Source organism: Telmatherina bonti, assembly GCF_933228915.1.
Source record: "Telmatherina bonti genome assembly, chromosome: 1".
NCBI classification, from domain to species: domain Eukaryota; kingdom Metazoa; phylum Chordata; class Actinopteri; order Atheriniformes; family Telmatherinidae; genus Telmatherina; species Telmatherina bonti.
Window position 1 is genome coordinate 12763764 of NC_136619.1, and position 15716 is coordinate 12779479.

A 15716-nucleotide genomic window follows, 5' to 3' on the forward strand; every position below is an offset into this window, starting at 1 on the left:
CCGCACTGAGCGAATGGCACAAAACATAAAGAAGTTCATTAACTGAGCAGAAACTCACCATGTTCATTATAATTCTCTTTTTTTTTTTTTTTTTTTTATTGTGAGAGAAATTTGCCTTTACATTGCTCACCACCCTGTCGGTGGGGATAATACATAAATAAAACATTCTTACAAAATGCTGCAATAAATCACAAATCGAAGAATTTCTTTTTTACATGTGATTTGTTTTATACATAAACCATATTTACACTTTCGCCCTTTTTTTTTTCTCTTTTGTACATTGTTGAGAGTGACGCGACGGTGTACCATTTGTATAGTACACACATTTCCTTCGAGTGAAAGCGAGGTATGAAAGCTCTCCTCTCTCTCCTGAGAAGACGCTGGGTTCTACTCTAGTGCATTTTATCATTACGATTTAAGGCTACGCAGGGTTCACCTGATGGACACGCGCGTCTCATGGACAGGCTGATCATCATGGTGGAGGGAGTTTATTTTCCTGACTCGCGTCTGCTGATTGTCCCCAACGGAGACAAGCTGGTGGTTCTGCCCGGTCGCTCCCTCCAACCCTCTTCCTCTCCCTACATTAAAGCTGTCGCCGACTGCTTTCGCTGAGTAACCAATTACAATCTGACAACTTATTTGTTTCTTCAGTCAATTACAAATGCCGTGGGGAAAATGTCACAGAGCGTGAGAGCCCACGCTCATCACATTATCTCTGTACGGAGATGACCTGCTGAGGAAAATATGCCACTTTCTCTCAGCAGGGAGTGCATATATAAAATCATCAAATAAGATAAAAAAAAAAAAAAAAAAAGAAGGAAATAGTCTTGTAGTTTCTTTTTGTTGTTGTGGGAGGGAGGGGGGGGGGGGGGGGGGGGGGGGGATATTTAGTTGTAGGTGCAGTGCTCCCTAGTGGTCAAAACACACCTAAAGCAACCAAAAGGGACTACAAAAAAAGTCCATTCCTCTCTGCTTCTTTGTAAGGATTACACCAAAGCCATAAACAAAAGACATGAAGCAACTAATTGGCAGGCCGCGTAAGCCTCTTACAAGACACACTATAACAAACCAGCCTGGACATGAAGTCAAATCCTCCACACAGACAGCGAGTTAACAAACAAGCACTTCAACACCAGACAAAAGAGGCAGCGAGGAAGCAGTGCAGTGATGCTGCTCGTCGTTTTTTCCTGTTCAGCTTCAACAGTCTTACGGTTGCCTTTTTCTTCCTTCTTCTTACCTGTCCAGCAGGTAGTTACGTGTCCCAAAGCGTGAGCTGAGTGGGTCTAAAACATAAGCTTTAAGTCCCGCTGGAAGCGCTCCCAGAAAGCTGCCAGCATCCTTCTGTCGTCTCATGTACAGAAAGGACAGAAAGGAAACGGCCGCATCTTTTATGTAACTGAACATGTCGGCTCTCTTTGGATCATTGTCGCCTTTGACTTAAAAACAAAATGGAAATTAAAAAAAAAACAAAAAAAAAACACTGAATATCTACTGAATAAAATAAAAAAAAAAATAAAAAAAAAACAATGTTCAGGACCAAAGTGCTTAACAACACTGATGAGGGATGGCTAATATGAAATGATCAGAAACATACTTTAGTTAACGTTGTTTTTTAACCCTAAATCAGCAGCTTCCACCTCCTAAACCATCAGCAGTGTGTGTGTGTGTGTGTCTACAGAGCTGAATCAGAGCTGAAACCAGGAACCAGCTGAACAGAAGCTATTAGTACGCTAACTGCACAGTTACATGCGATTAGAAAAGAAAGAAAGAAAACCCTCTTGTCTGTGTTGATGATGAAAGATGAGGGCTCCATAATGGCAGGCAGCTAACGCGACGATGGGACTAATATCCATCCAGGGCTCTGAAACACTCGGGAAGGATCTGAACAGAACCATTACACGGAGCGAGTGTCTAAACCCTTTCATCACCGTGGAGTCCAAAGTTTGCAACTACAGGTGGATTTTATCACATCTGGCATTGTAGAGGCGAGGAGACATGTTGCCAGGACAACGCAGATTTCCTTCAGTGGTTTAGCTCTTGAATTAACAGCTAATGAATGTGATTAGCAGAGAGGACTTTCCGGTGCCGCGTGGAGTCCACAGACGTTCGTGCTCGCATGTGAGTGGCACTTGGATTGGAGTTGTGTCCTTGTGCTTCCGTGGAAAAAGGCCTTAGCTCCGGCTGCGGCTGGCCTCGATGCCAGGACGGAGTGTTGTCGGGGCAACACGCACACTGACACGCTTGGCTGAGCTTAAGAGTTATTTTACTGCAAGACGCCTCTCAGCGGGCGCCGATCACAGAAAAGGAAGGATTCTAATCATTTTTTTGGAAAAGGAAAGAGGATGTTTGGACTGAGAACACCAGAAACTGGATCCCACCAAACACAACAGAACAAAACTGACTAAATCACTTTTTTTTCCTCCCTCTTTTTCTCTCCCCCATGCTGAAAGCAGTGATATTTCACTTCAAAACACAAGAAAATCCCATTTTCAGCTCCTTCTTGCGTGTAATGTTAAGTTGCTTTACGTTATGATGTGGAAAATTAATTAAAAGCCTTTTCGAGATGGTTCCGAACGGATCCAGAAGAGCCCTGCGGTGCGCTGCAGTTTTACACACTGTATGTACAGCATGTGGCAGGAACACACGCCTCCGTGGCCGTCAGAGTGATGAAGAAGAGGAGGGACGGCAGTATCTCTTAGCAGAAGAAGATCTCTCCATCCACTGGGGGCTCTGGGACGTGCTGGGAGTCTGCAGGAGAGGAGAGGAGTCATGTTGAGGAGCAGGAGTGAAAATAAAACCGGCTTATTGTGCTGAACGTTGGCTCGTATGGCGGACATCTCTCCATAACTACCGCCTGTTTCCATGCTTTTAATATTGCATGTGCTTCTAAGGCGTCCTCTGCTGTGCCTGTCCTCCTGCACTGCTGAAGTGTAAACACAGCGACATGTTGGACGACTGCAGAATAAACAGCTCGTTTTATAAACTCGTAGTCAGAGCGCTTCAATCCCCGCCTGAAATGTAGGACAGCTTAATAATTTACTTTCCTGACTTATTTAGTTTTGGAACAAATGTCAGCGATCCGGATGAAATGCTGAGCAAGTCTCTAAAACAGGGAGAAAACCTTTCTAACAGATAACTTATGGGCTTTAAGGACAGTACAATCCAACATGATGAGACAATATTGTGATTATGCAGCTGCAGAAAGACGTTTCCATTAAAAGAAGAGTCTGATTAATGAGTCTCCCTCCTTCATGGCGAAAATCCACCGACTTTATACATTTCTAATCACAGAACAATCGCAGTGTGCCTTTCTTTTCCCTTTTTCCCGTCTTCTTCTGCTTGGAAACTGCAGCTGGAGCCAACTTAGACTGATCTTGCAACAGATAAAAAACTGGCTTCTGTACGAAGAGAGAAGTGTGGAAACACGACAACATGGAACGGCAGCGAAGACGTAATGCTGCCACTGAGCTGCGCACATGGAGACTAAACTGTTGACGAGATGCTAATATGATGAAAAACACTGAAGATGATTCAGACCAAAGAGAAATAATCTGCCAGAGCATGAAGGTGGAAGCAGGTGTTTGTCTAGAATAAGGAAAAAGGTTTTAGGCTTCAGGCAAGTCACACATTTCTGAGCCCAAGTAGTGAAACACTCATTGTTCGTCCTTTATTATGTCAAAAAAATAAATAAATAAAACTATCTCCTGGATCCTGGCAGTGCTTCAGTTGTCTGTGCATCACATTATATAAAAAAAAAAAAAAAAAAAAATCTAGAAAATCAAGAAGAAAAAAGAAAAAAAAAATGAAGGACAGCTCAACAAGACAATTCTTCTGAATTTACAAACTGCTTTTAATAGATTTTGGTTTGAGAAACTAGATTTATGCAGCACTTTTTAAGGCATCCAAAGTGCTTTTCATTGAACGCATGGTTTATTTCCTCCAGATGGAAGTTGCGTTTGTTCATTTATCCACCAGAATGGCAGCAAGGTGGGGAAGTGCCTTGCCTAAAGGCAGACTGACCCCTCCACTGTACCGTGTGCTAAACTCGCATCTCTTTGTGTTGTTTGGTTTTAATGCTGTAAATAAAGGACTTGAAATGAATGTTTCAGCATTTTTCCCCAAAAACCTTTACTCATTTCAGGAAATCTTAACAGGTATATTATCGTTTACAGAAGAATTTTCTTCTTTTTGATCCTTTTTACTCTTTTAGTTGAAATTATATTTGATCTGGTTTTGTTAAGATTCTTTCCAAAATGAAGTAAATGAACTAAACTGCAGAATATTTCATTAGATTATGGTCTGAATTCTCAAAATAACAAATATTTTTGTGATATTTAGATGGAATTTTTGCAGGGTCTTCACAGCTGAAATGGGAGGGAAAAATACAACATGACCTCAAACAATGTCTCAGTATTAGAATTTAACTTGTTATGCATGTTATGTCTTGTTTTGTTTTGTTTTTTTTTACCTCCAAACAGGTTGGAAAAGCCATTTTGGCTCCATGTAAGAGTAGATAACTTGAAACTGACACAAGTAATTCCATAAAAAAATGCCAAAGAATAAATTAATGAACATCAGAAGTTTTTAAATTGTGGTTCAACAGAATCATTTATAAACATACTGAGACCCCCAGCCTGTGAATAATGAAGGTTTCCTGAACCCTTTAGAGCTCCACGCATTAAACAGAAGGAAAAGTCCAATTCTTTTACCATGCAGTGAAGCGAAATGTCTCAAACGGTCACGCTGAGCTCTATCAGGATATTCCAGCTCCGGTCCTACAGCGGCACAATCCTGCAGGCTTTCCATGCATCCCTGCTCCAACACATCTGACTCACTGTGCAGAACTTCATAGGCTGATGGAGCCATGTAATGTGAGCCAGGTGTGTTGACACAGAGATACATTACAAACCTGCATTCACGTGATTTCTCTTCCACACAGTGAGGTCCACAGGTATGTTGGCTCCAGGTTTGCAGTTTCTCCACCCTCCATGTTTCAGCTCCTTCCATGGACATTCAACAAAATGTGCCTTAGTGCTCCCAGAAAACCACTTGAGAATAGTTTGGTTCTCATCCATTCTTGGGTTTCTTTTAATTCTGAATATCTTGCTGGAGGACCAATGACCTGCTTCCCCACACTGGGCAGAACATTTGCCTACACAACGCCTTCAGGAGTCCTGAAACTTGATTCAACTTAAGATTTATGACACCAGAAGCAGCAAAACAGCCCTCCACCGTGTCTTCCAGCAGGTAGAGTCGTCTCTTCTTTCTGTGCTGCTCTTCTTGCATCCACAGAGCTGGTGGGACTTGTCAAATCGCTCCGGTTCTGACTCGTCTGTTCAGAGGACTTTCTATACGAAGCTTCTTAGTGGCTCGTCAAGATGCATTTAGGCAAATTCCAGCCTGGTCCAGACCAGTTTCATTAATGTGTTTTAAAAGGATTTCTTTGAACCACAAATCAAAAGAAATGTGGTTTTTAGAAATGAAATTTTATGTTTCAGGTTATTTCAGTGACTTTTCTTCCTTCATCAGAAGGGTACCACAAACGTGTGTACAAGCATTCCCCACACAGCTCTGTGGGGTTCCTCCCACTGTGGACCTGCTTGGATCCAGGTGATTTGATTCAGAGTAACATCTTAATCTGATCAATACCTGCCTATTGGTCCATGTGGTTGTTGTGCTGGAACTGCAGGACATCAGGTGTTTTTCTGTCTGTCATGTGAACACTGATGCAGGTCTCTAATGCTGCAGTTTTTCCCTCCTCATCCTCCTCCAATGGAAAAGATGTGCTGTTAGATCCTGATTGCTGCTTTGGGGCAGAAAAATCTACTCTAACATTTGCCAGAAACTAATTTGTGGGTTCAAATGTCTGAATTTCTCAAATCAAGACAGTAGCTCTGTTACCAAGGGTAACGTCCCCCATCAGCACAACACACACTTTACAATGAGCGGCAGTTTTCTTTAGCTTTTTTACAAAAATAGATTTTTTTATGTTTTACTAAAAATTGTATTTCTCACTTGCTTTGTGTCGACTTTAGATAAACTTTTGCTCAGAGTACAGACGGAGGAATTTTGCCTTCCTCCGCTGAAGTTTAAAGCTGCAGAGACTTGACAGAGCATTTCGTGTAAGAATGCAGCGGTTTCTCTCCTTTAAAGATTTTATTATTGGCATTTCGGCGTAGCTAAAATGTTCAGAGACGTTCCATCTTTGAGTTTGCCATTTTCTCTGATGTGCGTGAGTCACACTGATGTAGCTGAACGTTTTCTTGTTCAGAAACTGTTCCACCACCTTGACAGAAGCCAACAGAAGAAAACAGATCACAGTTTTTTTTTTTTTACATCCATCAAGCAAAGTGCGCGGAAGTGAATGCGTCTTTGAGGGCTAATTGTTGGAAACATTTTTTTTTCCCGGCTGCAGCACGACGACAGTACAGGAAACCTTGAAGCCAGGCCCTCTACCATGAGTTCAGCGTGTCTTTCAGAAAACAGCTTCCTCTCTTCTCTTCTATCTCTGATTACCCATCCGACCACACACACACACACCTTCTTTTCAATAAAAACCAGACATTGTTCGTCTGATGTGAAGAGTCCTTGACGATAAAACACTCCACTTCAATCTAATGACTCACTGTAAGACGCTGAATAATTCATATGAATCCACCCTCTGCCTCCCGCTCACCATTCTCTACCTGCTGTCTGCGCGCTCCCCCCTTTGCTCTTCTTCTTCTTCTTCCCGTCTTTGTTCTTGTTCTTGGCCAGCTGCAGGAAGCTCTTGGAAATCTGGTTGTTGGCTTCGCTGCCCTTCAGGTTGGTGGAAGAGGAGGTGAAGGGGTTGAGGCCTTTCCCTTTGGGCTTGGACCGCTGAGGCTGCAGCCTCGGCAGGGAGGAGGAGGAGGAGGAGGAGAGCTCCAGCGGGTCCAGTTCCAGAGACTGGGAGCTGCCGAGGAACAGGGACTCGTCGGATGTGGTGGAGGGAGTTCTCTGGAAGAGAGAGCATGAGACACATGAGAGCTCACATATGGCGTGTACAGCTGTGTGTGAGGAGTGTGAGGAGTGTGTATGTTGGTGTTTTAACTGTAATTAATGTTTTGCTTTAATAGATTTATGAAGAAATAAAAACCAGTTTGGATCTGCTTTAATTCCCTTTCAGGAGGCCCCGAGTTGAAGCCTCCAAATCCCCTCCAGCGCGCTGAGTGCTCACCTGTTGTTGCCGTGGCAACAGATGAGGCTGATTCCCACAGGGGTTGGGGGGGGGGTTTCATTACTGTTGGGGTTTTTTCCGCTCACCTCAGACAGTCGGAGCTCCTCCATCTTGTCGAGCTGCCGCCGCACGGCCTCCCTCTCCCGCTCCAGCTTCCTCTGGGCGTCTCGCAGCCTCTCCAGGTCTTTCTGGTACTCCTCCTTCTTACCCTGCAGCTCCTGTTTCTCTTCGTCCAGTGCCTTGTTCAGCTTCATTATCTCCTCCTCCTGCAGGGGAAGGCAGAAGTTTTGATTCATTTAAATAAGAAGAAAAAAGATCCCGACTGGAGGTGCCGACAGGAAACTCTGGACAACAGGAAGGTTGTCGACCAACTCCCTGATTGCTGTAACTCATGCGAGGACACGCTGATTTATTTGTCTCGGCTTGTTCAGCAGTGAATGCATCTTTTAGGATGCAGCTCAGCTCTGTTGAGGCAAATTAATTCGGCCTTAATGTGAGCAGAGGAAGAACTGGAGGTCCAAACTTTGCCCAGTTAATTATTCAGTGTTTCCTCGTGTCTCTTCAAGTAAACTTCCAATTTCAGGAGCTCTTGTTTCACTGGGATGTTCCCAGTTTCTGCCACTTTACATTTAGAGGTACATTACTCTGTGGTCTTTAATTAATTAGTAATTATCATTAATAAGCCATTATCATTCCCATTTCAGTCCAAAGCTTTAAACCTGGTTGTGCACGTGTGAGCTTCTCTCAGGTCAAACGATGGAAAGTTTTTTGTAGCTCAGAAGTTGCAGACAGTCTGGTGAAGAGGTGATAAACTGGCCGATGTGTTTCCTACAGAATGAGACCTTCTCGTGGTGCACAGAGCGTTTCCATCTCCCATTCACGCCACATCAGCTGCTCTGCTGCTGACTGCTGTGAATTCAGATGTTACCAGATCTAACTGGTCATACTGGTGCGTGTGTGTGGATCTGTACCACCTGCATGGACGGAACCTAAGCGGCAGCAGACGTTATAAAAGAGCTACGGCTTCTTCCAAAGTCCTTGTGTGATTATATTTTGCTGGAGAGTGTGTTTCTGGAGACGAGGGGCGGATTTGATGTGTTGCATTCAAGTGCTCCAGTCTATAGTCGGATTTCCTGTCATACGCAAAGGAAGTCAAAGTTACGATAAAGAAATGTGAGTCAGACGTGTTCCCACTGACTGGAGTGAAAAGAATCCAGTAAACTTGTGTGAGCGGCTACGCTGCTCATGCATTCAGCAGGTACAGAAATCTGATGACTCAGCTGCTGAGTCATTTTAACATTTATCAGGTGGGAAGTGATTGGGACAAAGATTAGGGCAGATGGTATGAAGACGTGGCTGCAATCTGAACATTCAGCGGGGGTACTGGGAGTGGTGGTTCTGATGTAAAGGAACTGGGATTGGCGCCGTGCTTCATGAACCCAGACCAGATCATTCAGCTTTTTTAAGTCGCATCTTTTAAATGTAAATCTGAACCGCGGTGGAAAGCCAGCTCGCGGGTGGGAGACCCCGCAGCATCGAGCCGGCATGCGGCTGCAGACATCATCAGCTCACAACAGAAGCAGGAAGACTGAAGCATGTGAGGTTGGAAATTGTTTCTGAAGCTCATAAATTGACAAATCAATTATGATTTGGATGTAAGTGAACTTGTTGTCTCACCACTCCAGGAGCAAAACAGCATCTCCTCCTTACTTATTCATGTGTTTCTTTCATTGGAACAGCAGAAGTTAATCAACAGCAGCAGGAAAATGATGTAAACATGTATTTTTGTATTGAGACAGGGATGGGCTTAGTGCTGGACGGAGGGAAGGAAGGAAATTATAGCAAAAACGTGCATTTCCACCCGCACTGCCAGTGCAGGCAAGAGGATTGAATAAAATCATAAAACCAAGCAAGCATAGACATTAAATGTAGACCTAAGATGCGATGATTAACAACTGGTCAGTGAACCGGAAAGCTCCAAGATCGTCTCTGCAGCACAGAGAAACTAAAACCACAGGCGAAAGTAGTAGTAGTTTTTGTAGTTTTAAAGTCGGGATGCCATGAATGATTACAACAAAGCGCTGCGGGAAACTGAGAGCTTCGCGTGCTGCGGTTATTTCAGGACTTCCATCGGCCCAGAGACCGCTGAGAAACTAAAGTGCTGGTTGATGCGCAGTTACCTGGAAGTGTAGCAGCTCCTCTCTTTGAGAGAGCTGCTGCTCCCTGAGCTCCCACTCCTTCTCCCTCCTCCTCTTCTCCTCAGCGTGAGCCGCCTGTTGTCTCTGCAGGGACGCCAGCTCCTGCCGCTGCTTCTCCAGACTGCGCTGCTTCTCCTGTTCGATCAGCGAGCTGGGCCGCGAGGACTGCCGCGACAAGAGCGCGCAGGAGGAGCGCTCATTCAGGGCCTGGCGCTGATCTTCGATGTAGCTGTCCTGCTGCACCACCACCGCCTGGGACACACACACACACACACGCACACACACTGGTTAGTTACAACAGTTGCCTCCTGAGGATGCTGCTCTCATCACTTCTTTCTGTACGTCTAGTAAACACTGCGCCAGATGATCTCTATTCATCTTTTCTCCTCCTGTTTCGAACGAGGAGCGCTGCTGAAATTCACCCTGACAGCTAAAAGCTTCACAGAGCTGCATCGTGTCAGTTCTGATGTGGAGCGCGTGGATGCGCCGCATGATGCGCGGCGTTGGAGCCGGCGTACCTGCAGAGTGCTGAGCAGGAGATGCAGGTGGGAGACGCTGTGGAGGACCTGCTGTTGGAAAAAGAGAAAAGAGTGAGTGTCACATGACCTGAAAACATCCTGCTGAGTTCTTGTTGCTTCACATGGAGAGAAAATCCTTTCAGGCTTGCTGAAGAAAACGGCCGGATGTTAAGATTCGCTCTGCTTTGCTAAAACGCATCGTTTCCCAAAGCAAATGTCTTCAGGGTTAGTTTAGGTCGCTTTACTGTTATCTGTGTGAAGTTGTGGAAGTCCTGAAACTAAATGAGACTCCAGACTGCAAGCTGATCTCAGACTCATAAATCTACTAAGAAATAACATTTTAACCCTTTTTTTGGGTGTTTTTCTTGTGTGAGAAACAGAATTCTCTCTACGGTCAAGTCTTTTCTTAGACTCAGATTCTTAAAAAGATATTCAGGATTTATTTCTTTTACTGGATAATAATCTAATGTGTGAATCAGTCTCATCTGCTGCTGGTCCAACAGGCCGCTGCCTGAACGTTGCCTGGCTCTCACATCACACCTGTGTTTGGTTCTTTGTAGGGCTCCTGAGGATTTTTGGGTTGATTATAAGATTTTATTCTTTGTTTTGGTCTTTAAAAGCTTTGATTTGTATTTATTTTGGTCTCTATTAGCTGTTGGGAGAACAGCTTTTCTTTCTGGAGTCAATCCAACCTGTTTCTCTAAATACAGTTGTTTCACTAGTTTTACACACTACCTTAAACACATTAATAGGACAACCCACACACACACACACACACACACGGGATGTAGTCTGTGTTATTATTCATGCAGTAAAAGAGTGATAACTCAGCTCGTTGTGATCTCTTACCATCATAGTTGAGCCAATACTGACAATGGTCACTAGGCAACCATCTCCTACCAGGTATAGTTATTAGACAACAGTTTATGTCTTTTTAACAAATATTTACTTCTTGCTTGGCAATGCGTTGCAGTTATACATCGCAGCACTTGTTCCAGTTTGTTTCTGGATGAGTGTGAACTGGCTTAAAGTGTCTTTACAGAGACTTCACAAATAAAGATCTGAACTGAATTCAGCTGAGATCTGCTGATCTGGTTCTGCTCGTTGTCCAGAAGTAAACGGTGAAACACGGAGAAGACGGAGCTTTTTCAGCCGACAATGTGGCCACTGAAACATTCACACACCAGCGCCGCCACACTGGAGGCGAGGAGGGTGAAGTGCACTGCTGGTGGACACAGTTACATGACCAGCTGGTCACTGGACAACGTGCAACAGCAAGCACATTTTTTCTTGTTTAAGAGAGTTTTAAAGTTTCTTCTCCCTACATCTGGTTTCTCCACCGGCTCGAACATTATGATGATTTTTTGTTTCATACTTGCGTTTAATCGTCACATTTTCCTCTTTAGGTTTAGATGTTTGCATTATCTATTAATCGTAAAGCTGTGTGGCACTTTGGTCAACAATGTGCTTGTAAAGCTGATTTGACTGGGTCTGACGTTACAGACATTTTCCCAAATATCTCTAAATATCCTAATTATCTGTCAGGTTTACAGACAGTAAAAACTTCTGCAAAGTTTGTGTGAAGACGATGGAAAATGACTTTCTGTGGACATCTTTTAGAAAGTTCAAAACACTTTTAAACAAACTCTTTTAGTAAAAGCTCCTCAACACACTGCAGCCCTTGCACAGACTGGATGTGTGTGTGTGTGTGTGTGTGTGCGTGTGCTACCACATTAATTATTCACAAGGTGCTCTCTATATAATATTTATGTGGCACTGATGTGAAATTTTCTCCATCTTACATGAGACTTTTCTTAGTCTGAGCCTTTTCCTTCTGTGCAGGTCAGGTACAGTTTCCCAGCAGCTGCAGCTGATGCTGCTAACTACGATCCTGATGCACAGTTCTGACTCTGTCCATGTTAACAGAAGCTGAAAGTGAATTAGATGCAGGAAGTCGCCGTTACCTCACTGTTCCTCTTCAGCAGCTGCAGCAAGTTGGCGTTTCCTCCCTGCACACAGACATTAGTACACGGTGAATAACGTGCATCTGCTGGTGCGTGTCTGGCTGCTTAACACACATTTTTCTGCATGGATGTGACAAATGGTGCACAAGTGACTGGTGTGTGTGTGTGTGTGTGTGTGTGTGTGTGTGTGTGTGTGTGTGTGTGTGTGTGTGTGTGTGTGTGTGGCTGCACATGTGGCTAATTGTAGCTGTGATTACATGTGACTTATGGTAGCAGTAACACAGCAGTCCTGAAGGAGCTTTAAACACATAAAAAAAACCTTTAATTTTCAAAGAAGGTCGTTTACAAATGTGAATTCAATAGAAGATGTAACGGTTGAATTAACTCTGCATTGTATTTTTAATGATCAGGATGATTCTTCTTTTTACTGCTGCACTCTCTTTGAACCCTGGCTCAACGCCCGGGATGAAGAACCTAACGCTTCCCTTTAGGTGGGTTCGGAGAGCAGGAGTTACTGCTTCTGAGACGAAGAAAACGCTTTTGTTGAAGAGCAGGAACAGGATGCTGGATGCACAGCTATAATAGCGCTACTTAAACATGATCTGTTTATTCCCATCCACTGCTGGATAGTTACACAACTGATGGTTGCCACTGGCAACGGGACATGGCAGGAAGAGTCAAGAGGCTAATTTACTGGGGGAGGCAGTGAGATTCATCTTAATGTTGCTTGTTAATGTTGGAGGACAAATGTGGCCCCTCACATGCCCTCGGGCTTTCCTCGGAGGCGTGAAGGGGCAAAAATAACCCGATACCGAGATACGAACCTTCTTCAAAACGCTGTCAGACTCTGTCCTGCGCAGATCTCCGGCCATGTCCTCACTCTCGTCTCTGTCTCCACCTGAGAAAGAAAACACACACACACAAACACACACAGCCATTTATTTAAAAATAAACTCTTTCAGATAAAATGTGTCAGTGTCAGGAGGACAAGTGATCACAGTTTAAGATGACTTAATGGGTCGCTCTGCAGCTGTAACCTCCAGCTGGTCGACGCCCACCTGCTAGGAGAAAAATCAATCGTGTTCTTACAGAAATACTGGTTTGTTTTTCATCATTTTTACTGTTCAGGTAGAGAAGTTTGTCAAGGAATAGACTAGAAAGGTTTATGTTTCACAGTTCATGGTGACCATGTTGGTCCAACAGATGTGATACAGTTTCCTCCTACATGCAAAATAACATTTATACAACGGGAGCCATTCATTGTTGCCCATCATGTCTTTAGATTATTTAACAAGTGTCTGGAAAGTGTCTCTGCTGTTCAGTAGAAACAGCAGAACTATTGATCTGATCTGGAAGCTGTTTGGACTGCAGACAAACTGAGCTTCTGTAGACATCATGTCAACAACTGACTGATGTCACCATCGGCATCCTGCAGAGGCTGCAGCCTCTATGCAGCCATCAGTCTGATGGTTTTCACCTTTTTTGATACTTCATGATCAATCTGCTCTTGCCTTTCTGTTTGTGCATCAGTTAAAACCTGAATCCTCATCTGGAAATCATGTAAAACTTCATCTGTGTGATCTTGTACTGATGGTGCTGTTATTTGGCATTTTATTGTCATTTGCATCCCATAACATGATCTAATTTCTCCACATATCTCTAAAAAAAACCCATTATGCTTTCACCGTGTGACATTTAAATCAGTTGTGTTCAAATACATTATAAAAGTAAATTAATGTTTTTTGGAAGTGTCAGATACAAACACGAAGCTTTTACAGTTCAGTATCTGCCCTACTATCACAGCCTGAGAGCCAGTCGGTTGAGAGCTTTCGCTTCAGGCCACGTTTCCCTCAGGAAGCCTCAGCGCTGCTGTCCAAACCCTTCTGCAATGCTGCATCTGCTGCTCTGAACAGGGGCATTGTGGGAAGTGCTGGCTGTGGTGCTGCCTGCTCTTATATCACCACCAGGAGTTTTGTGGGAAGTGCTGGCTGTTTTGCCAGAGTTTGTTTTTTTTTTTTAAAACTTGTCCAGCAGCTAAGTTAAAGCGTTTGCTTTGATGAGCAGCTGGACGTTCAGCGTGGGATTCACAGCAAAGTGGGGGTCTTACTCTTACTGCTGTGCATCTGGTGACTGTCGAAGCCTCCAAAGGTCTCGGCCCGACGGGGCAGACACACCGGTCCGGCACCTCCGCCCTCATGGACGTTGGCCATTGCTCCTCCCAGACTGCTGTTCACCAGAGCCTGTAACGTTTCCACTGTCACACACACACACACACACACACACACAGACACACACACACACAGACACACACACACACACACATCAACGTGCAGGTCGGTAAGTGAATTATCCCAGTTAACTGTGTTACAGTTCAGCTCTGCACCCATGACTCCTGGCAGGCATTTCTGCTTTCAACCTAGTGCTGGCTGCTGTTGCTAAGCAACTATTGACAACCTGTTTGATCCGCTGAGCTTCTTCACTAAAAGTTTAAATATATTGGAATATGAAATTCAGATAAACTCGAGGAAGACACATGTTTTGGTATCAGCTTGAGAGCATCAACAGGAGATGCAGCCAGTGAAAATAAGAGGAATCAAAGCTGTTGCCGGCGGATGCGAACTAACAGGAAAACATAACCTCAAGTAAGAAAACACATCAGCGCCACAGATTAACATGTCAAATAAGGACGACGACGACTGGTCCAGGCTCTAAAAGGAATCCTGAAAACACCTGCTGCTCTTTCCATCTTTTAGTCACTGAATCTGCAAACATTAAAACAAATCCTTGGTATTTTTAAGCAATGCCATGTTTTTGTGTAACGCCAGAAATCAGGAGCGGTACTGCAGCTCTAATCTTTCACCGCTGCACTAAAGCTTGTTACAAACTCCACGAGGCCATAAGAACATGAAAAAATTTATTTTTTGTCTGGTCAACACACTCTCCATGAGAAGTGTTGACCAGACATGGGATCACTGCCGATGTCTGATGTCTGATGCTTTTATTTGCACTGGACCCAGTTATGTTGCATTGTTTAACGTGAAACTTTGTAAGCGGCAGGACGGCTGTGCACGCCGCTGGGTCCGTGCGTTTAAAGGCCAAATTTTGTACTTTCTCACCACCTTGATCGGCTGTTTTATTCAAACAACATCTTTAACTTGCAAAAGTGCAGAAATGGCGACAGCCCGCTTCCTGTTTTTCCACGTTAACCACGCCCACTGCACACATTTAACCAATCACACAATGCTTCTCGGAGACCTACGACTAGAAAGTTCTTCCAGGTCGAGGAACTGCCTTCAACCACATCCGCGGGGACGAAATGACGTTGTTTTCTATGTGGGGGTCTCAAGAACAAGAAAAAATATTCTCCCCTCTCATGGAGGAGGATAAACTCAGAGAGTTTGATGCATTTAGAAAACACAAATCAGATGTTTTGTGTTTTGAATCTTCCCACATGGCTGTTAATACTTAAAGCGATCTCAGTATGCGGGGAATATGTGGTGCCTTGGCATCTTTTTCCACATCTCATAGTCACAATGTAAAGCTCAGCATGTCTCACTGTTCACTTCCACGCTCACGCTGCTTTCCTCTAATGCACATTTGATGAGTGGGGCTGCAAAAGGCGGCAAAAAAAAAAGGAGAAAAAAAAAAAAGAACTTGGAGAAGATCTCAAAACACATCTCGACTCCTTTTATGTTTTCTGTACACTTTTCCAGAGAAATCAAGGCAAAACACACTCTGGCCCTGTGTCGGCGCTCAGGCTTTAATGAGATGCAGCGCCCCTGCAAATTACTTCTGAAACAGGATGAGCTCTCGTCTGAAGGATGAATATACAAATCAA

At 44.0% G+C, this 15716-nt stretch overlaps 1 protein-coding gene across 4 annotated transcripts in view; it reads right to left on the bottom strand.

Moving 5' to 3' along the window:
* Nucleotides 1–869: 869 nt before the first annotated feature.
* The window catches only part of akap13 (A-kinase anchoring protein 13), a 119459-nt gene continuing 104612 nt past the window's right edge, over nt 870–15716 (bottom strand). Inside the window, exons 32-39 of one of the 4 annotated variants that reach the window (XM_079240865.1) lie at nt 13992–14132; nt 12703–12776; nt 11879–11923; nt 9915–9965; nt 9379–9648; nt 7285–7464; nt 6687–6978; nt 870–2748 (exon numbers count right to left, since the gene is read on the bottom strand). In XM_079240865.1, the coding sequence (XP_079096991.1) occupies nt 2696–2748; nt 6687–6978; nt 7285–7464; nt 9379–9648; nt 9915–9965; nt 11879–11923; nt 12703–12776; nt 13992–14132 (1106 nt within the window). In that variant the 3' untranslated portion in view covers nt 870–2695. Of the gene's footprint in view, nt 2749–6676; nt 6979–7284; nt 7465–9378; nt 9649–9914; nt 9966–11878; nt 11924–12702; nt 12777–13985; nt 14133–15716 lie in introns of all 4 variants that reach the window. The other 3 variants (XM_079240864.1, XM_079240863.1, XM_079240866.1) reach the window with 3 other exon arrangements.